This window comes from Haliotis rubra, unplaced genomic scaffold (assembly GCF_003918875.1).
Source record: "Haliotis rubra isolate DU_JTF1 unplaced genomic scaffold, ASM391887v1 Scf1528, whole genome shotgun sequence".
Lineage (NCBI taxonomy): Eukaryota > Metazoa > Mollusca > Gastropoda > Lepetellida > Haliotidae > Haliotis > Haliotis rubra.
The window spans coordinates 12040-35226 of NW_025765479.1; the positions used below are offsets into that span (position 1 = coordinate 12040).

General features: G+C 41.9%; 1 protein-coding gene across 3 annotated transcripts in view; it reads right to left on the reverse strand.

Annotated features, from left to right (window-relative positions):
- Positions 1-652: 652 nt before the first annotated feature.
- Positions 653-23187, reverse strand: part of LOC124270565 (multiple epidermal growth factor-like domains protein 10) — a 58893-nt gene continuing 36358 nt past the window's right edge. The window contains exons 1-9 of one of the 3 annotated variants that reach the window (XM_046705580.1): positions 22694-22794; positions 7798-7885; positions 7177-7296; positions 5650-5901; positions 5155-5331; positions 4572-4709; positions 4182-4316; positions 1302-1439; positions 653-765 (exon numbers count right to left, since the gene is read on the reverse strand). In XM_046705580.1, coding sequence (XP_046561536.1) covers positions 680-765; positions 1302-1439; positions 4182-4316; positions 4572-4709; positions 5155-5331; positions 5650-5901; positions 7177-7296; positions 7798-7852 — 1101 coding nt within the window. In that variant the 5' untranslated portion in view covers positions 7853-7885; positions 22694-22794 and the 3' untranslated portion in view covers positions 653-679. Of the gene's footprint in view, positions 766-1301; positions 1440-1927; positions 2067-4181; positions 4317-4571; positions 4710-5154; positions 5332-5649; positions 5902-7176; positions 7297-7797; positions 7886-22693; positions 22795-23187 lie in introns of those variants that run through there. The other 2 variants (XM_046705583.1, XM_046705582.1) reach the window with 2 other exon arrangements.

Genomic DNA, 23187 nt, shown 5'->3' on the forward strand with positions numbered 1-23187 from the left:
ATGGTTATATAACCAAGCATGGAGGGACGTCTCCAATGCAGAATCATTTGCATTAAATCTATTACTATATATTGCCCTGTACCACGAGTCCTCTTTCTAAGTCCATAATATTACATCTTTTCCCTTACCTTCTGATGTAAATGATGGCTGTCAGCAGAGCGATGAGAGCCAAGACGAGAAGTGTCCCAAGTGTTGCTGCAACTGGCACTACCTGGTTTGAGTGTCCTGAAGTTGCCGGGCACTCTGTATAACCTAGTTTGTAAACACAATACACCTGGTTGATATAACTTTATATTTAATATCTGAACGTGTTTTGTTATCCACGAGAAACGGGTTACTCTGTGTAAACAGATTCAACACTTCTAATTTGTTCAGTATATAACTAACGCTTACAAATCTACACATACCAGGTCTATACCGCTTTAGAAAAGTATTGCCATATATGCGACCGTTAGTGATGTACACAACAATGACATCCTGCGATAGCATTCTTTCGACCGTAAAGTTAGGGTTAACAGTTTTCAGACAGTGATTATGGTTGTTACTCGAAATGGTGCATTCCCCTGTTCATTTAATCTAAACCTATGTCTCTTGAAAAGTTCAGACCAAAAGAACACACTTACCTCTGCAACTGGGCACCCTGAATACCCTCCATCACATCCACTCCCCGCAGGTTCCGTTAGTTTTTGTCACACACTGTGCCGCTCTTGCAGTGGCCACATTCTGACGATGTACAACCGCTGCCGTACCTCCCGTCTTCACACACTAGCAAATAACCAGTATGGTATCACAAGTCTCTCATTTACATGTCTGTTTTGTGTCAGAGGATACGGCTTATATGTACGTGCGGTCTTTACGAACGTTAGCCGTGGAATATGTAGTTAATGTAGATACAAAGCCTGGACTTTCAATGACTAATCGGTACAACGAGGGAACAAGCATTGTAACGGATGAGCCATGAATTGGAACCAAATTAACCATTTACTGTTATGACACGTGTTATTCATCCACCCTGCTGCACATCCGTTGGGACATATTCCCGTTTACTTGTTACATATATCATTGTACCGTAGTAACCACCTGGACATGCTGTGAAAAGAAGTGCACTACAAATGCAATGTCACGAAGCAATGGGTATACTGTTGTGTAAGGATACTTTATGTCCTTTTCAAACAGAACTATCTGCTCATCTCCTTAATTTTCCTCGTACGAACTAAGGCTGTATGGTGAGAAAGCCTTAATAGTTTACCAGAATCATAACGAAATATATTCATGTCATATACTGCACAGGAACGACTTACCTTGATTACACGTGTCGTTGATCCACCCTGCTACACATCCTCCAGGACATTTTCCATTTGTCTTGATGCAAACATCACCTTCCACACAGTTGCCACACTGGAAGCCACAGTTCGGACCATAGTAGCCACTCGGACATGCTTTGAATATAAAGAAATTGTTTCCTGATGAGACTAATGACTGTCGAAAGGACGTAGATGAATAGGTGTATTAATTACCGCCTTCACTGCAATTCTGACAAAACGGAATTAGGAACACTAATTAGAAACATCAAGAAACACAAATCTTTGAAGGGCATTTAGAAGTTGAATGATATAAGAAAAGCAAGATATATGGATGTCAACTTCATTGTTGTAAATAAAACGACGTTACTGCCGAGTGTATACTTGCTAATCCGAAACGTCGTGTTTATCACAATGCAGAAGTTGACATCCATGAATCTTGCAATTCTCAAGCAAATAAACATACACTATCGTTACTTCAGTGGAGTAATTATTAATCTTAAAACACGACTTTGTACAAGTATTCTATCATTATTAAATGCAATAAACATATCTCATGGAATTCCATACATTGAGAGGGCAAATATTACCAACATAATTCTACATAGTATAGCATCTATACTCACGGTGAAGACAGGTGTTGTTCATCCATCCTTTTGCACATCCTCTAGGGCACATTCCCGTTGACTTGTGTACTGCTCATGACCATCAAGGCAGTTTCCACACCGGAGGCACAGTTCAAACCATACCATCCATCCTGACACGCTGTACACAAGTATATCACGTTAGTTATGATGACAAACAAGGACAATATTATGTTGTTCGCAGCGTTCATCTTTGTGCCTGCGTGAAGTTTCAGACATACATTAAACAAACCTGTAAATTACCAACCGCATGTTATGGTCCTCTCAAGCTCTCTTAAATCAGTAGGCCAGAAACCATGAACCTTTGGACAAGGTGTCCAATCCTTTAACCAACTTTCCTCAAGACTGAAGGACAAGAGGGGTGACTGCCTGTGACTGTCTGTCAGTGCTCCAGCCTCTCCAGTCTTTAGTGCCCGTGATTCAAACGTTTGAGGTGCAAATCAAGTATACTCGACTATGTTAATGAGAGAGTCCAGGACAGCTTTCTCTAAAGTTACTAAAGCAAGGTTAGAGCAGTAGATGTTTCAATAAAGCGTTTATAAGATTTAAAAATACACACGAGGAAGATTTCTTGATAGTGATTAATACGTTAATGCTTATCAAATAATTTTCTTCGCAACACAAATCCAAGAATCATAGAGAGGGGGAAATTTGAATTTTAAACCATCGCAGGGTCAATAATTATTGAAAGAATTTGGTTTATAACTTTTACTAATTTCAATCACAGCTAATTTGGAACGCATAATCAATAATATCTATAAGCCAATTGAGATAAGATATATCATCTGGGACTATGCATAAAGCCACGCAATTGCACCCTGACACCAGAGGCGTGTTCAGAACCGCGAGCGCCCGCGCGATTGCCTCCCGCGAGCGCTCGGATCGGCCCTGAACGGACGCGAGCGCTTGGTTACAATAAAACCATTCGTGACCAACTCGTGTTGTTCCGGGACAAGCCGAATAGCTTCTTTTATTCTATTCTTAAGGGTGAAATACTGACATATTGGTGAAAAGAAAGATGGTATTTTCATTTTCACTGAGTAGTATATCACTTTTGCCTGGAACTACGAAACACGAACTACGAAATCGATGTCTCGATCATTTATAAACAATGATCAAAATATAATAAAAAGAATATATTTTGTTAATGTCAATGGTTACGCCACTCGTGAACATATCAACTTTGTCAGACCACTCGATGAAATATACATGTTATATGACAACATTAACAAAATATCCTCCACGCCTTCTTTTTGGAGGTTACGGAAAGGGGCGAGTGGTGACGAATGACATTAAACATGATCGCCATCTTGGTTCGCTTGGCGAGGCAGCTGTGAGAATTGTTCGCGTGCGCGCGCGGGCGCTCGAGCGGGCACAGGCGTTCAGGATCGAGCGCTCGCTAGCGTTCGCGGGCGCTCGCGGTTCTGAACACGCCTCAGTATAGTCTTGTCACAAAAGGCAGCATTGCGGCAGTTTCCACACTTGGAGGTGCAGTCTCCATAGTATCCGTCCTGACACGCTGTACATGATGTAAAACAATAAGTTTGTCAACTACATAACATGTTTCAAATAGTATGAAACAATTTAGATGTAGGCAAACATATTATTTTCAAATAGTAGCTTCATCCCCGGAAGGCAATGGCAATATTTAATACTGTCCATATATATAAAAAATCAATGAAGAGATTATGTTTTATGTTCAACCAACTTCATATACAACAAATTATGCTTTTTCAAAGCAATAAGGTTTTGTTTGCTGATTATGTAACGTTGCTAGGGCGTTAGTATGACTTTATTGCAATTGTATAACTTGCACTCTCCACCAAGAGCAATATTCTAGCAGCTCATGATTTAATGTCTTCATAACTTTTATGTTGTAATCTACGAAATTACCGAGGGATTCCATCGGCTCTTGCTCAAAGTATACTTCATGCAGGATACAATGTTCTATTTCATAAGGTTTTATGATAGAGACATATGGGGACATTTCCCAAGTTAATGCATTAGTAGCATAAACTAATGACCGAGGCAATTCCCTATTTTGAGTTAGCAGGGTACCTGTACAGTATTTCATGATCATCACAATTTCATGGTGATTCATAATCGCATAATATAGCAGCTGCTTTTAGAAACTGTTTTTTTCCATATGGAGACAGTTTACTCATGCTTGTGAAAGTATTCTGGGAGCATGCATGACACCTCACATTTGCAATTTGAGGAATCAATATGTACTCACGTTGAAGACAGGTGTCAGTTTGCCACCCTGGTTCACAACCTCCAGGACAGGTGCCTGTAGTCTTGTCACAAAAGGCAGCATTGCGGCAGTTTCCACACTTGGAGGTGCAGTCTCCATAGTAACCTTCTTGACACGCTGTAGGTGGTGCAAAACAACTTCGTAATGATATGTTTAAAATAATCTGATGCAATTTAAACATAGACATTTGCAAACAGAAGGTTCATCCCCGGAGGTTAATGCCAATATTTAACACTATACACCGAGATACCTACTTGAATGGTACACAACTGGAAACATAAAGGAGACATTGTGCTTTACTTTCAACCAATTTAATATATAACACTTTATATGGATTCGTTTGGTAGTGTATGTAAGGCTCAAACCCTGTACCTGTTTGGCAGTCCGTCCCCATGTATCCTGGAGCACATCCACTCAGACACTGTCCAGTGATCTTGTTACATACTTCTGTGTTTAGTGAACAGTGACACTGTATTTCACAGTCCTCACCAAACCAGCCGTCACTGCAAACTGAAAATAACATGATAATAACAGATAACTGACGTGCAAAATAATTGGCAACATCAAAACCAAAGTACAAATCAGAATTCGTGATAAATGATAATCAAAATTGGGAAAGGAGTTAACAATAAAATCTATCACCGTGATAAGAAGAAAACAGGAAGATAGTCCTTTATTATATACTACTACTATGAAATAAACTATACCATTGTTATGTATAATGTCAATTAGACCAATACAGTTTCCCAGCTTCAGGCTAGAATCGATGAGTGTTGCAGCCCTATGTTGATCGAGCGTTTGAATTATTGCTTTTTCATCAGTTCACTGAGCAAACTTTCAAAATAAATTGCCAGAGTTAACTTGAGACTGGCACATTACATCGAGCAGTCGTCTTAATAATTTAGTTTCAGTTTTGCACACCTGCTCACCTGCTCACAGACGTATGTTAACTTACCAAATATCTGCACCTCGCACAGCGAGAGATAATCGTGTGTCTGTATAGTCAGGTTGTTTCCTGTTAGTGCTTGTTGACATTTGATGTCAGCTATGGCAGGCGGAGAGGTGTCTGTTGACCACTCATAGCAAAGCTGACCACCAACATATATCTGCATGCCCTTGTTTCTGTCCAAGACTGTATTACAAAGTGAAAATATGCATTCTTTCATGTTAGGTCTCATGTCACATTTCATAAGGCAGTAGATCACCTGGCGACATATGAAAAAGTCCGCAAGCATTAGTATATACAAACACAGGTCCAGAGGGACAAACAAGTGTTGACTGACAACCCCAACAGCCATAATAACACCACGTCCGTCCGCAAGCACCTGTTATTGAGCATTACAAGAAATACGCCAACAAAATACATGATAATTTAATGATGATTTAGTCAAAGAGAATAATGGGTAGTTGAGCAATAGAAATAAAATATACATTTTCCACCCATACTCACAGCCCTCTCGTAGATACAGCTTAATGTGTTGTATCTTGTCTGTGTTAGAGTTGCTCAGATGAACAGTCCAAGCTGGTTGTGGATCTCCTATGGCTGTATGTGTACATGTGAATGGTTTGCTATACAAGGTGGTGGTAGTTCTGCCATCTACGCCGTACCTGGCCTCGAACCTGTGAACTGTATTCCCTGTCCTGTAACTGTTTTCAGCGAATGTACTGCTCTGTGTTGCACTTTGTCCTATAGCAATATTTCCTGAAGAAAGTGAAATCATGTACAACATCATCAACAGACGTTAATGGTGGAAATGACGGCGTTTGGTTCATTGTACGGTAACAGTTAATGCATGGTCGTGTATATTGTTTTGTAATGTATGTTTGACTTATACATAGCTGAGCTTTACAAACCCCTCATAATAGGCAAACGTGGAGTACGGATTGCAGATGTCAATCAGCATTTCGAAATACAAACACCACCGACTATAATATGAAATTATATTTTTCTTCGCAACAACTGAGTAATATATTGAGCCTAACAGTGAAACAACATGTTAAGGAAACTCATACAAAGATAGTACTCAGATATTTAAATTCATGTTTGCAACCACTGTTTATGCATTATTATCTTTATTTCAATAGCTTTCTCCAAAGTGTTAAATAAACAAGGGATTTGAGAATTAAGAAAAAAGACAGGGTGCGTATGAACGGTAAAACAAAATACACAATATTATTACGTCTCCCCATCATAGACTATTATTGGTCATCAAGTTTGATTAACATCAAACATTTGATAGTACTAAAAAGAATTTCGATAATAACTTGTTTAAATAGTAGAGTGTACTCAACTTTCAAACATGAAGAACATATTTGATCTGTCATACGTCCATTTGGAAAGACAGTAGTTATCAAGCTGTCATATTGGCTTTATTTTTTTCTGAACTGTGAAAGTACTTAAAAGAACTAGTTCCACAAAAATCCATACACGATTTTTTTATCTTGTGCTAAGTTTGGACTAATGACGTAAAATACTCTTTTTTTTTCATCTAACATTTGACATAAATCCTTCAATGAAAACATTAGTGTAATACATTAAAGTATTTAAATACATTGTATATAGTTTGATGATAGCATGCAGGGGAATCATGTCGGAAGCAGAAGTACCGTAAGTCCCCATGCTCTCCAGAAAGATGATCCAGCCTTGGCTGTTTGTGGTCTATAGCCTAGTTATAAACTGTACTACATGATATTGGGGAAGAAATACTTGGTTTAGTTGTGTTCGTATTTGTTATTTATGAACTGTGCTACCTAACCTATCTATCTAACCAGGCCTGTGTGAAGGTAGTATACAACACATTATGGCCAGGATGATCTGCCATTATTTGATGTGTCTATATATCTAAGTACACCACAAATGGACTCAAATCCATCTTTTATATTGATTTCAACCGTATGAAGTTGATTGATATAAGCCTGAATGAGTTCGATTATATTGCACATCGGTATCAACCAAATACAAATTTCCTCTACTCACGTCTCTGGCAGTGGGAACCAAACCATCCTTCCTGACATCTGTCTGGATCGCCGACCTGGCTACAGGTAGTAGAGGGGAACAAGGCACAGGCAGTAGTGGTGTTACAGTGACACTCGGCATCTGAAGTGATAATGAAAATAAGAAAATTACGTCATGTTTTGATACTGAAGGGATATGTACATTTATATATGAAAATATGAAAATAAAACATAACAAATGTTTAACCTTTCCGTGACTGACTTCTTGGTTAACTCCACAAAATATTTAATCCTAGCTAATGATACATGATATACGATGTCAGACAGAACTTTTATATCCAGGATGTATCAAGCACAACTTGGAAAATAGAACTAGATCAACTAGATGCATAGTTGATACTAATGATAGCATACCAATAGTGAGTGAGTGAGCTAAAATTTAAACAGTAACAAAACCACTAGCATATCACTGAAACAGAATGTAATCTAGCATTTATCTCTTAATTTTATTTATCTCAGAACAATAGTATTAAAACTGGCTATAAATCTCCAACAACTGAAAAGGACCACCATACATGTCACCATGGGGTCTTTTGTTACATCCATGGACATAGCATACCAATAACCATATTAAACGTCCTACCAGTGAGAGTCCCAGTGATGGAGAGAAACAACACAGTGGTCAAAAACCACGCCATTGTATCTTGGGTTTGTTTCTTGGTGGATGGAACCTGCAACAAAACAGTCATATTTCATACAATGAAATGCTTACTTACAATATCATTCGGGACATGCTTCTGCCCCCAATTTCAACTGGGGTGACCTGTGTGATAATCTCACAAACAATTACTAATTGGCACGCCAACGACTGAAAGACACGTGTTCACTAATCTGACCAATCACACATGTGGTCGTATATAAGTACAATTGTGTTGCTGAATGTGCATTTGCGATAAAAAGCTGTGAGCTGATCTTATCATGTTCAGCCAGCCACTTGTCCCAACCTCGTTTCTCGATTTCACCAAACAATGTCACAACAATACATCACCGTTCCTGCAAGTATACTATGATAAATCTCTGCTGACTAGACATGCAATTGATTGTATACATGGACGTGCATTTATTGCTATCTCAGCTTATTACACCGTAAAAGCATGCCGGAACTTTTGACCACCTGACTATATACTGAACCACAAAAAGAAATGTCTCACTGATTGGGGTTTCTTAAAGCACACACTTTAATTCACTCTAATTAACAATCAAATAGAAGAACTGAGTTCAAACTTGACAATTATGGTTAACACATTTTCGCGAAACACATTTAAAGTTCACACAAACAAAACCATAAAAAATGGTACAATTAAGATACCCCAAAGTCAGTATCGTGTGGGGCCTCTATGAGCATTGATGAAATCGTTGCATCGTCTGTACATGGTATGAATTAGCCGGTCGATGAAGGCCATAGGCACTTGGGTCCATACTCTGCGAAATGCCTGATCGAGTCCACCCGCAGTTGTCGGCCTTGGGTGGAGGCCATTCAGTCTTCTTTGAATCTCGTCCCAAGGGTGTTCTACTTGACTTAAAGTCGGACTGAGTGCAGGCTATTATAGGGTTTGGATGCCATGTTGTCTTAGGAAGTCCAATGTTGCTCTGGCAGTGTGGGCTCGACCGTTGTCTTGCTGGAAGAAGTCTCTTTCAACAATTCACTCATTGGAAAACATTTCACCTCGTCCTCGCCATACTCTCACTCTGCCATCAACTTTCGAAACACAAAATCGGCTTTCATGAGATGACGGCACAGTTCTCCATTGTCGATAACCTCAGTTTTGGCGGTTATGAGCGGTGAGGACAGGACTACGATATGATCTGTGACAGCAGAAGTTTCCTCCGCGCAAACGTCGACGCAATGTATCGGCACTGATGGGTCTGTTTTGAGACAGAAATGGTCTGGCGTTTCCTTCGCTCTGGGGAAGCGATCTTGCAGATGGTTGCGCACAGCCTATCATTCTTGATGTTGTGATGTTACTGAAGGTCGCCCACTGCGTTGGCGGTCTTGAATGTTCTTAGTGACCTGATACCACCCCTGCTGTCCTAACATGAACATTAAAATGATTGTCTACCCTCCATGCAGTCTGGACAACTTGCAATCGTCCCACGACTTGGTTCCTCTGATCTCTCGTAAGACGTGGCATAGTGCTTGTGTCAAAACAAAAATGATTTCAGGCGAGCTTGGGACCCGCTTTCATTGGTAGAGTTGTCATGACATGCACGTGCATTTTCATTTACACGAATGTCATACGGAACATTTTACCATGTCTGCCTTTTTCGGTGCGTTTGGTCGATATTCGTTTTCATCAGAAAACACACTGATGTTGGTAATAACTGTCAATTTGTATTGAAAAACATGTTAAGAAAACGGTACAAACATAATAAAAACACTACATGGCAAGAACAAAATTTTGCATTTAGTTTTGCAAAGCGACGTTTCTTTTGTGGTTCAGTAGATGAGTAAACATACCATTTAAACAGTTTCAGTTGCATCTTTGCTGTCGTTGTGCGTGTTATGGGCGCCTCTTTAACAATTGATATTATTACTTGGTTGTTGACATGTGTCAAATTGCATCGACTATGGTTACGATAGTATCAGCAAGGTGTGGTAGGTGGCATTCTCTCTTGTAGCGTCTTGTCAAATAGGTGTGGTAGGTGGCATTCTCTCTTGTAGCGTCTTGTCAACTAGGTGTGATAGGTGGCATTCTCTCATATAGCGTCTTGTCAACTAGGTGTGGTAGGTGGCATTCTCTCTTTAAGCGTCTTGTCAACTAGGTGTGGTAGGTGGTGTTCTCTCTTACAGCGTCTTGTCAACTAGGTGTGGTAGGAAGCGGTATCTCTTATAGCGTCTTGTCAACTAGGTGTTATAGGTGGTTTTCTCTCTTATAACGCCTTGTCAACTAGGTGAGATGAGGTGAAATTGGGTTTAACGTCGTGTTTGAGAATATTTCGCTCATATGACGACGTGCATGCGTGTGTGTATGTGCGGCTGCTTGTACTAGCCCAGAATTAAACTGGTTTTATAGTGCTAACCCACTGAGATACCATGACGCAGTCAAGCATGAATACCCCATACACATTATACTCCGAGCCGACCAGTCCTTGTTGTACCGAGTAATGCCGAGCGCCAGACAGGGACCAAGAAGTACCATATTTGAACGTCTTTTGGTTTGACGAGGTCGGGGATCGAACCCGCGACCTTCCGCTCTCAGGGCAGACGCTCTAACCACTACACCACGGAGGCGGTCTTGTCAACTAGGTGTGGTAGTTGGCGTTCTCTCTTTTAGCGTCTTTCAACTAGGAGTGTGAGGTGGCGATCTCTCATATAGCGTCTTCTGAACTAGGTGTGGTAGGTGGTGTTCTCTCTTATAGCGTCTCGTCAACTAGGTGTGGTAGGTGACTATCTCTTATAGCGCCTTGTCACTAGGAATGGTAGGTGGTGTTCTCTCTTAGAGCGCCTTGTCAACTAGGTGTGGTATGTTGCGTTCTCACTTGTAGCGTCTTGTCAACAAGGTGCGGGTATGTGGCGTTGTCTCTTATAGCGTCTTGTCAACTAGGTGTGGCAGGTGGCGTTGTCTCATATAGCTTGTTGTTAACTAGTTGTGGTAGGTGGCGTTCTCTCTTATAGCGCCTTATCAATAGGTGGTAGGTGGTGTTCTCTCTTATAGCGTCTTGTCAACTACGTGTGGTAGGTGGCGATCTCTCATATAGCGTCTTGTCAGGTAGGTTTGGTAGGTGGTGTTCTCTCTTAGAGCGCCATGTCAACTAGGTGTGGTATGTGGCGTTGTCTCTTATAGCGTCTAGTGAACTAGGTGCTGTTGGTGGCGTTCTCCCTTATAGCGCCTTGTCAACTAGGTGTGGTAGCTAGCGTTCTCTCATATAGTGTGTTCTCAACTAGGTGTGGTAGGTGGTGTTCTCTCTTATAGCTTCTTGCCAACTAGGTGTGGAAGGTGGCGTTTTCTCTTATAGCGTCTTGTCAACTACGTGTGGTAGGTGGCTATTTATTATAGTGCCTTGTCACCACGTGTGGTAGCTGGTGTTCTCTCTTAGAGCACCTTGTCAACTAGGTGTGGTAGCTAGCGTTCTCTCATATAGTGTGTTCTCAACTAGCTGTGGTAGGTGGTGTTCTCTCTGATAGCGTCTTGCCAACTAGGTGTGGAAGGTGGTGTTCTCTCTGATAGCGTCTTGTCAACTACGTGTGGTAGGTGGCGCGCTCTTATAGGGTCTTGTCAACTACGTGTGGTAGGTGGCGCCCTCTTATAGCGTCTTGTCAACTAGGTGTGGAAGGTGGTGTCCTCTCTTATAGCGTCTTGTCAACTAGGTGTGGTAGGTAGCGCTCTCTTATAGCGTCTAGTCAACTAGGTGTTGTAGGTGGTTTTCTCTCTTATAGCGTCTTATCAACTAGGTGTGGGTAGGTGGCGTTCTCTCATATAGTGCCGTGTGAACTAGGTGAGGTAGATTGTGTTCTCTCTTATAGCGTTTTGTCAACTAGGTGTGGTAGGTGATGCTCTTTCTTATAGCGTCTTGCCAACTAGGTTTGGTAGATGGTGTTCTCCCTTATAGCGTCTTGTCAACTAGGTGTGGTAGGTGAAGCTCTCTCTTATAGCGTCCTGCCAACTAGGTTTGGTAGATGGTGTTCTCCCTTATATCGTCTTGTCAACTATTGTGGTAGGTGGCTATTTATTATAGTGCCTTGTCACCACGTGTGGTAGCTGGTGTTCTCTCTTAGAGCACCTTGTCAACTAGGTGTGGTAGCTAGCGTTCTCTCATATAGTGTGTTCTCAACTAGCTGTGGTAGGTGGTGTTCTCTCTGATAGCGTCTTGCCAACTAGGTGTGGAAGGTGGTGTTCTCTCTGATAGCGTCTTGTCAACTACGTGTGGTAGGTGGCGCGCTCTTATAGGGTCTTGTCAACTAGGTGTGGTAGGTGGTGTTCTCTCTTTTAGCGTCTTGTCAACTAGGTGTGGTAAATGGTGTTCTCTCATATACCGCCTTGTCAACTAGGTGTGGAAGGTGGCGTTCTCTCATATAGCACCGTGTGAACTAGGTGATGTAGATTGTGTTCTCTCTTATAGCGTTTTGTCAACTAGGTGTGGTAGGTGATGTTCTCTCTTATAGCGTCTTGTAAACTATTGTGGTAGGTGGCTATGCCTTATAGCGCTTGTCACTAGGTGTGGCAGGTGGTGTTCTCTCTTAGAGCACCTTGTCAACTAGGTGTGGTAGCTAGCGTTCTCTTATATAGTGTGTTCTCAACTAGCTGTGGTAGGTGGTGTTCTCTCTGATAGCGTCTTACCAACTAGGTGTGGAAGGTGGTGTTCTCTCTGATAGCGTCTTGTCAACTTCGTGTGGTAGGTGGCGCGCTCTTATAGGGGTCTTGTCAACTAGGTGTGGTAGGTGGTGTTCTCTCTTTTAGCGTCTTGTCAACTAGGTGTGGTAAATGGTGTTCTCTCTGATAGCGCCTTGTCAACTAGGTGTGGAAGGTGGCGTTCTCTCATATAGCACCGTGTGAACTAGGTGATGTAGATTGTGTTCTCTCTTATAGCGTTTTGTCAACTAGGTGTGGTAGGTGATGTTCTCTCTTATAGCGTCTTGTAAACTATTGTGGTAGGTGGCTATGCCTTATAGCGCCTTGTCACTAGGTGTGGCAGGTAGTGTTCTCTCTTAGAGCACCTTGTCAACTAGCTGTGGTAGGTTGCGTTCTCATTTATAGCGTCTTATCACTAGGTGAGGGTGGGTGGCGTTATCACTTATAGTGTCTTGTCAACTAGGTGTGGTAGGTGGCGTTGTCTCTTATAGCGTCTTGTCAACTAGGTGGGGGTAGGTGTTGTTCTCTATTATAGCGTCTTGTCAACTAGGTGTGGTAGGTGGCGTTGTCTCATATAGCTTGTCAAGTAGGTGTGGTAGGTGGCGTTCTCTCATATATCGTCTTAGCAATAGGTGGTAGGTGGTGTTCTCTCTTATAGCGTCTTGTCGACTAGGTGTGCTAGGTGGCGTTCTCTCTTATAGCGTCTTGTCAAGTAGGTGTGGTAGGTGGTGTTCTCTCTTATAACGTCTTCTCAATTAGGTGTGGAAGGTGGTGTTCTCTCTTATATCGCCTTTTCAACTAGGTGTGGTATTTGGTGTTCTCTCTTATAGTGCCTTGTCAACTAGGTGTGGTAGGTGGTGTTCTCTCTTATATCGTCTCTTGTCAACTAGGTGTGGAAGGTGGCGTTCTCTCATATAGCGTCTTGTCAACTAGGTGTGGTAGATTGTGATCTGTCTTATAGCGTCTTGTCAACTAGGTGTGGAAGGTGGCGTTCTCTCTTATAGCGTCTTGTCAAGTAAGTGTGGTAGGTGATGTTCTCTCTTACAACGTCTTGTCAACTAGGTGGGGGTAGGTGTCGTTCTCTCTTATAGCGTCTTGTCAACTAGGTGGGGGTAGGTTGCGTTGTCTCTTATAGTGTCTTGTCAACTAGGTGTGGTAGGTGGCGTTGTCTCTGATAGCGCTTTGTCAACTAGGTGTGGTAGGTGGCGTTCTCTCATATAATGTGTTGTCAACTAGGTGTGCTAGGTGGTGTTCTTTCTTATAGCGCCTTATCAACTAGGTTTGGAATTGTGGCGTTCTCTCTTATGGCGTCTTGTCAACTAGGTGTGGTAGATTGTGATCTCTCTTATAGCGTCATGTCAAGTAGGTGTGGTAGGTGGCGTTCTCTCTTATAGCGTCTTGGCAACTAGGTGTGGAAGGTGGTGTTCTCTCTTATATCGTCTTGTCAACTAGGTGTGGTATTTGGCGTTCTCTCTTATAGTGTCTTGTCAACTAGGTGTGGTAGGTGGTGTTCTCTCTTATAACGTCTTGTCAAGTAGGTGTGGAAGGTGGTGTTCTCTCTTATATCGTCTCTTGTCAACTAGGTGTGGAAGGTGGCATTCTCTCATATAGCGTCTTGTCAACTAGGTGTGGTAGATTGTGATCTCTCTCTCTGAAAGGTGGCGTTCTCACTTATAGCGTCTTGTCAACTAGGTGTGTAGGTGGTGATCTCTCTTATTGCGACTTGTCAACTAGGTGTGAAAGGTGGCGTTCTCACTTATAGCGTCTTGACATAGGCATTGGTAGGTGGTGTCTCTCTTAGCAACTAGAGTGTAGAGCGTCCAACTTGTCAACTAGGTGCCTTGTCCAACTAGGTGCGGTAGATTGTGATCTCACTTATAGCGTCTTATCGAACTAGGTGGGGGTAGGTGGCGTTGTCTCTTATAGTGTGTAGGTCTCTTATAGCGTCTTATAGCGTCTTGTCAACAGGTGGCGTTGTCTCTAGGCGTGGCGTTCTCTCATATATCGTATCAATAGGTGGTAGGTGGGTTCTCTCTTATAGGTGGCAAGTAGGTGTGGTAGGTGGTGTCTTAGCGCCTTTTCAACTAGGTGTGGTGTTGGCGTTCTCTCAACTAGGTTTGGTAGGTGGTGTTCTCTCTTGAGCGCCTTGTCAACTAGTTGTGGTAGGTTAATGTGTTGCGTTCTCACTTATAGTGTCTTATCAACCACGTGTGGTGGAAGGTGGGTGGCGTTGTCTCTCATATAGCGCCTTGTCAACTAGGTGCGGTAGCGTCTTATCCCAACCTTCGGTGCGGTAGATTGTGATCTCACTTATAGCGTCTTATCAACTAGGTGGGGGTAGGTGGCGTTGTCTCTTATAGTGTCTTGTCAACTAGGTGTGGTAGGTGGCGTTGTCTCTTATAGCGTCTTGTCAACTAGGTGGGGGTAGGTGTTGTTCTCTATTATAGCGTCTTGTCAACTAGGTGTGGTAGGTGGCGTTGTCTCATATAGCTTGTTGTCAAGTAGATGTGGTAGGTGGCGTTCTCTCATATATCGTCTTATCAATAGGTGGTAGGTGGTGTTCTCTCTTATAGCGTCTTGTCAAGTAGGTGTGGTAGGTGGTGTTCTCTCTTATAACGTCTTGTCAATTAGGTGTGGAAGGTGGTGTTCTCTCTTATATCGCCTTTTCAACTAGGTGTGGTATTTGGCGTTCTCTCTTATAGTGCCTTGTCAACTAGGTGTGGTAGGTGGTGTTCTCTCTTATATCGTCTCTTGTCAACTAGGTGTGGAAGGTGGCGTTCTCTCATATAGCGTCTTGTCAACTAGGTGTTGTAGATTGTGATCTGTCTTATAGCGTCTTGTCAACTAGGTGTGGAAGGTGGCGTTCTCTCTTATAGCGTCTTGTCAATTAGGTGGGGTAGGTGATGTTCTCTCTTACAACGTCTTGTCAACTAGGTGGGGGTAGGTGTCGTTCTCTCTTATAGCGTCTTGTCAACTAAGTGGGGGTAGGTTGCGTTTTCACTTATAGCGTCTAATCAACTAGGTGGGGGTAGGTGGCGTTGTCTCTTATATTGTCTTGTCAACTAGATGTGGGAGGCGGCGTTGTCTCTGATAGCGCCTTGTCAACTAGGTGTGGTAGGTGGCGTTCTCTCATATAATGTGTTGTCAACTAGGTGTGGTAGGTGGTGTTCTTTCTTATAGCGCCTTATCAACTAGGTTTGGAATTGTGGCGTTCTCTCTTCTGGCGTCTTGTCAACTAGGTGTGAGTGGTAGATTGTGATCTCTCTTATAGCGTCATGTCAAGTAGGTGTGGTAGGTGGCGTTCTCTCTTATAGCGTCTTGGCAACTAGGTGTGGAAGGTGGTGTTCTCTCTTATATCGTCTTGTCAACTAGGTGTGGTATTTGGCGTTCTCTCTTATAGTGTCTTGTCAACTAGGTGTGGTAGGTGGTGTTCTCTCTTATAACGTCTTGTCAAGTAGGTGTGGAAGGTGGTGTTCTCTCTTATATCGTCTCTTGTCAACTAGGTGTGGAAGGTGGCATTCTCTCATATAGCGTCTTGTCAACTAGGTGTGGTAGATTGTGATCTCTCTTATTGCGACTTGTCAACTAGGTGTGGAAGGTGGCGTTCTCACTTATAGCGTCTCGACATCTAGGTGTGGTAGGTGGTGTTCTCTCTTATAGCGTCTTGTCAACTAGGTTTGGTAGGTGGTGTTCTCTCTTAGAGCGCCTTGTCAACTAGTTGTGGTAGGTTGCGTTCTCACTTATAGTGTCTTATCAACTACGTGTGGTAGGTGGCGTTGTCTCATATAGCGCCTTGTCAACTAGGTGTGGTAGATTGTGATCTCACGTATAGTGTCTTATCAACTAGGTGGGGGTAGGTGGCGTTGTCTCTTATAGTGTCTTGTCAACTAGGTGTGGTAGGCGGCGTTGTCTCTGATAGCGCCTTGTCAACTAGGTGTGGTAGGTGGCGTTCTCTCATATAACGTGTTGTCAACTAGGTGTGGTAGGTGGTGTTCTTTCTTATAGCGCCTTGTCAGCTAGGTTTGGAATTGTGGCGTTCTCTCTTATAGCGTCTAGTCACCTAGGTGTGGTAGATTGTGATCTCTCTTTTAGCGTCATGTCAACTAGGTGTGGTAGGTGGCGTTCTCTCTTATAGCATCTTGGCAACTAGGTGTGATAGGTGGCGCTCTTTTATAGTGTCTTGTCAACCAGGTGTTTTAGGTGTTTATCTCTCTTATAGCGCCTTGTCAACTAGGTGTGGAAGGTGGTTTCTCTCCTATAGCGTCTTGTCAACTAGGTGTGGTAGATTGTGATCACTCTTATAGCGTCATGTCAACTAGGTGTGGTAGGTGGTGTTCTCTCTTATAACGTCTTGTCAACTAGGTGTGGAAGGTGGTGTTCTCTCTTGTAGCGTCTTGTCATCTAGGTGTGGTAGGTAGTGTTCTCCCTAATAGCCTTGTCACTAAGTGTGGTAGGTGGCGTTCTCTCTTATAGTGTGTTGAGAACTAGGTGTGGTAAGTGGTGTTCTCTCTTATAACGCCTTGTCAACTAGGTTTTTTTGGATGGTGTTCTCTCTTATAGCGTCTTTCCAACTAGGTGTGGTAGGTGGCGTTCTCGGATCGCATAAAACGCCATGTCAACTAGGTGTGGTAGGTGACGCTCTCTTATAGCGTCTTGTCAACTAGGATAGATAGATAGATAGATATTCGTTATTTCCTCCAACTGAATGAAGATTACAATGTGTGGTAATAATATATTTTACATGAAATGATTAATATAGATTATTGATAGTCACAAATGTTCATATACATACAAGTGTTTTAGCAAGTATCGCCATTTCCTTATAAAATGGCTTACATCAATTATTACTTTTGCCCATACATCTCTTTGTAGTTCCATGATACACTCTATTGGACATCCACCAAGTCAAAATGCAAGAATAACATCATCATCTTGATCCCAGATCTTAACAAAAGTTTCTACATCCAGAATATCACATATGGAGCTAAAAAGTTCATTTCTGTCATTCATATTTATCGTACATGACATAAACACGTGCTTTACAATATCATTGGCGACAGTTTTACATAAACATTCTCTTGAAACAATTTCAGCTGATCCATAGAATACAAGTCTTGCAATATCAGTTAACTGGTCGTTATTCTCTGCAGCTAGCATCCAGAGATAGTGTTCATTACTGGATCTTATATTGATATATCTTGACAGACTAAGTCTTGAATTAAGATGAACATAAAATAGATTTTCTCGATGAGATTTAGTAGCATCATTTACGGCATTGGACCAGCATTTCTTACTGATGAATTGGCCATTATTGACATAGTTAGCTAGTATATCGTTTAGGTTATACTTATGTACAAGTTGCAGCATATTGTATATCGGGGATTTTCTACTATATACATTGCATGTAGAGCTATCTGTACACATAAATTGACCAAGGCGAACTAGAAACATTACTTTAAAAACACAGTTATACTTTGCATTACATAACTTTCCTAATAGGTAGAGGGTTCTTTTATCTATGTAATACTGTAGTGGCATGATACCGATACAATCCAATACAACAATACTGGGAGTGCGCTTGTGTAGTCCTTGAACTTTTTTACAAAATTGTCGTTGTACAACTTCAAGCATTTCATACTCTTTAAGAGGCAGTTTACCCCATACGTTACATCCATAGAGGCCACATGATAAGATTACCCTCTCCCAGATACGTGCTGCAGATATCGGGTTCAGACCTCCAAAATACAACCCATTATTATGATTAGTGTTCATGAGTACTCGTAGCTTTTCACATGCTGTTTTGTACGTTCAAGTGATCATTTATCTGTACTGAGATGTACACCTGCATATTTAATAGATTTCCTTTGTGGAACATGCATATCACCAATTAATACATTCCTGATGTTAGCGATATTGTTTGAGCATTCAAAGTGTAGAACCGCACTCTTGCTTACATTATATTTTAGCTGCCACTTATGAGCATAGTTTTTAGCGACATCGAGAAGATTTTGCAGGCCTTTGGTAGAGGAACTCATCAGAGTAGTGTCATCAGCAAGAAGTATCCCAGGGCATTTACCCTATGGCAAAATTAAGCCAGAATCTGAATTCCCAAGTTCATACAAGGGGTCATTAATAAATAATGTGAATAGCCAAACGGACATGACTCTACCTTGGCCTACTCCTTGATTGACGGGGAATGTATCCGATTTAAACCCTTCAAAGCATACAAATGATTTCATGGAGCTATAGGAGAGCCTTAATATTCTCCATAGTTTACCCGTTATTCCAATATCATACAGTTTAATAAATAAGCTGTCAAGACACACCCGATCAAATGCCTTTTCATTATCTAAAATTGCACAGTATACAGGCGACATCCTTTCATTGTAATATGCAATGTTTTCTTTTAACGTCAGTACGGCGGCTTCAGCACCATAGTGAGGCCTAAATCCAAATTGCAGAGGATGGGGAAATTCTATCTTAGTATCTATCCAGGACTCTATTCTGTTAAGGAGAAGTCTTTCAAAGAGTTTACTTAATACAGAAGTCATGGTTATTCCTCTATAATTGGCAGGGTCATGTTTTGGTTTACCGTTGCCCTTGTGTAGTGGAAGAATTCGACCTATAGAAAATGATTTAGGAATGTATTCAAACGTAATAATGGCATTGAAAAGTAAGGCAATATGATGCAGCAGCGATCTACCAGCCTTCTTTATGTGCTCATTCACTATACCGTCAGGACCAGGCGACTTTCGTACTTTAAGTCGTTTTACGGTACAATGAATTTCATCTTCAGTGATTGGACAGTGCAATTGCGAACCGATGTCGTTCTGCATGTCATCGCTTGTTTCAATATTAGCAATTTGCCCTTTCACATTCTGAGCATGTACATAGTCACATTTTACATCAGGGGAAGGAGTAGCTAGTGAATGGAAATAAAGTCCAAACAGATTGCAAATATCCTTTCCCTCGTAGCAAGTTTGAGAATCATAGGTAAGTTTTTCAATATTACCTTTGCAGCGTTTGTAACGTTTCGTAGTTTTGTCAACTTCTTTAACATCTACTTCTGCTGCTTCGTAGATTTCTTCAAATCTATTTTTAGCTAACTGGTGTTTTGCATGGCGATGTTTCTTACGAAATAGACTTTTACTTTCTTTATATTTTGCATAGGCAGCATCGTTTTTATCTCTAACTTTACCATTTGTAACCCACTGACGGCGACAATTTCGCATTTCTTTATGCAGATTATTAAGACCATCTTTCTTCCAGTAAGGTTTAAGAAATGGCCTAAAGCGTGTGGATGGAATACTTCCGGCAGCAGAAGCATGTAAGGAGCCTGTGATATAATCACAATAGTATTCGATGTAGTCTACATTGTTATCAAAGTGAGCACTGTTAATTTCAGTTCCACGAAAGTAGTTTTCTGTTTCATATCGATATAACATTAGGTCAGGTTCACTTGCTTTAGTCCAGTTTAAGTTCTCTCCATGATAGTACCCAACATGTAGAGGAAGAAGTATACAGACAAGTATTGGTAGGTGATCTGAGATGTTATATGGAATGCCAGTGTCAATGACATATCCCGTTACACTGCTTAGTGAATCAATGTCTACAAAAACATAGTCAATTAATGATTTTACTTTGTTACATTTACTATGGAAAGTGTACCTTGACTCGTCAAGTGGAACCACAGAATAAAGGTGACGTTCGCTAAGCAGTCGTAAGAGGCACCTAGCCCTTGGTTTCATATTAATACCATGACTGATATCAGTATTAAAGTCTCCTAGGAGGTATGTTGGGTATTCTTGAGAGAGAATATCATAAAGTTCGATAACATAATACAGTTCTTCATAGTACACACTGTCAAGGACATTTGTCGATGGCAGTCTAGTCCCAAGTATATACACATGGCTGGTACAGATGTGCAGTTTGATGCACAGTACGTGGCGGCTGTAGTGGGTGTCAATAAGAGTAGCTTTACACCAGTCACCTTTCCGTACAAACATGGCTACACCTCCATAACCTCGTTGGTGATGGTTAGAGTCACAACTGGATTAGAATACACATTAAATTTGTCATGTAGTGTCTCCAGAGACTGTGAATTTTCCATGTCTAACCAGTGTTCTGTAATAAGCACGACGTCACATATGTTGAGTTTATTGCACAGCTCAGACGTTCCATGTTTGATACCACGAATGTTCCATGTCGCTAGGTTAACGAGGGTCATCAGTGTACATCCAAAAAAAGGTCAGACTTGCAAGATAAGGCATCATGGTTAATACTCACTCTCGCCTTGTTTATCATTAGAGTACCATGTATTCCGGGGAACCCATTCTCTGCAGTTCACGTTCTCTGGCCAGAATGTGTTGTCGTCCACAACTAGGTGTGGTAGGTGGTGTTCTCTCTTATAGCGTCTTGTCAACTAGGTTTGGTAGATGGTGTTCTCTCTTATAGCGTCTTGTCAACTAGGTGTGGTAGGTGGTGTTCTCTCTTAGAGCGCCTTGTCAACTAGGTGTAGTAGGTTGCGTTCTCACTTATAGCGTCTTATCAAGTAGGTGGGGGTAGGTGGCGTTGTCTCTTATAGTGTCTTGTCAACTAGGTGTGGTAGGTGGCGTTGTCCCATATAGCGTCTTATCAACTAGGTGGGGGTAGGTGGCGTTGTCTCTTATAGTGTCTTGTCAACTAGGTGTGGTAGGTGGCGTTGTCTCTTATAGCACCTTGTCAACTAGGTGTGGTAGGTGGCGCTGTCTCATATAGCGTGTTGTCAACTAGGTGTGATAGGTGTCGTTCTCTCTTATAGCGTCTTGTCAACTAGGTGTGGTAGGTGGTGTTCTCTCTTAGAGCGCCTTGTCAACTAGGTGTAGTAGGTTGCGTTCTCACTTATAGCGTCTTATCAAGTAGGTGGGGGTAGGTGGCGTTCTCTCTTATAGCGCCTTGTCAACTAGGTGTGGTAGGTGGCGTTCTCTCTTATAGCGTGTTGTCAACTAGGTGTGGTAGGTAGTGTTGTCTCATATAGCGTCTTATCAACTAGGTGGGGGTAGGTGGCGTTGTCTCTTATAGTGTCTTGTCAACTAGGTGTGGTAGGTGGCGTTGTCTCTTATAGCGCCTTGTCAACTAGGTGTGGTAAGTGGTCTTCTCTCATATAGCGTCTTGCCAACTAGGTGTGGTAGGTGGCGTTCTCGGATCGCATAAAACGCCGTGTCAACTAGGTGTGGTAGGTGATGCTCTCTTATAGCGTCTTGTCAACTAGGTGTGGTAGGTGGCGTTCTCTGATATAACGCCTTGTCAACTAGGTGTGGTAGGTGGCGTTCTCTCTTATAGCGTCTTGTCAACTAGGTGTGGAACGTGGTGTTCTCTCTTATAGCGCCGTGTCAACTGGGTGTGGCAGGTGGTGTTCTCTCTTGTAGCGTCTTGTCAACTAGGTGTGGGTAGGTGGCGTTGTCTCTTATAGCGTCCTTGTAGCTGCCGTATCTGTAAACCTCGGGCTCAACAAATGGTTGTTGATTTAACTTCCAGTGTTACGTTGACTTGGACAATTGACGACATTGATGTGAGTAATAAATGAAACACAAACCACAATACTGACACTCGCCATACATATATCTATCGTGGAATATGCACTAATTGTGTAACTATCGCCAGAAACAAGGTACAGCCAACAGGGACACACGATCCGTTATGTGAAGTTGCCTACATGACATGGAGGCTGTTGTGTTGATGTTTGTGAGCAGTACACTCACTGTTACACATCAGTGATTTCTCCACTCCGGTGAGTCTGCTAAGAGCAATGCACCTTATGGATGGGATACACGCTCTTCACAAGCACAACTATTTTCATACGTTCTAAGCAAATATCTACTAAAGGTATACAGATGTACAGATATTACGGGGAAGGTAAGAGACATATATCGTGTACCATGAACGAAACTGGTGTCTACAAGTACATATCCAAATCAACACAACTCGCCGTGCAAGCACCCTAAAATACACTCGGATCAATTTATCACAGCCGCTTTCTTAACATACAGTAACCTGAACGTAAGGCGCTATATAAATAGATTAAGCTGAGTGATAAGATCGATGTCGGAGTACACCTAAATAACATATGAAACAACATTATGATGACACAGATACTACTGGCATCAAGATTAAATTGCAAATGTAATGTAAGACCTCATGGATACTCACCTGTGTCCACGTAGGAAACGCACAGCGACAGGAAGAAAGTTGTAGTTAGGAGACGACACATGCTCCACACCAGGTAACATAGGAATGTTTAAACAGTTCGTTCAACTTGATATAACATCCTGGTTTGCAGGATACGTTGTACACAGGTGAATGCTATCTTTGAGGTGACAATGGCGTATGTGTGGTCTTTTGCACACAACATAGTTATTTTGAACTTGATATCATGGATATGCCCCAGTAGACATGCTGCGACATTCTCATGGGATTGAGATTATCAAGTGAATCACTCAGTATAGATTTTGTCATATCTCTGCCTCGTCAAACTTACATTTTTTCAGATAATGAGTTTGCAACTCTAGTTATTCAGGTGACTGGTCGTTATTATGGAAGAGATTGTATACTATTATTTGCTTCCACCCACTACTAAATACAGGTACCACTTTTTCCGTGACATCCGCCACACCCTCCCCATAATAAAGGACCACAAATCATGT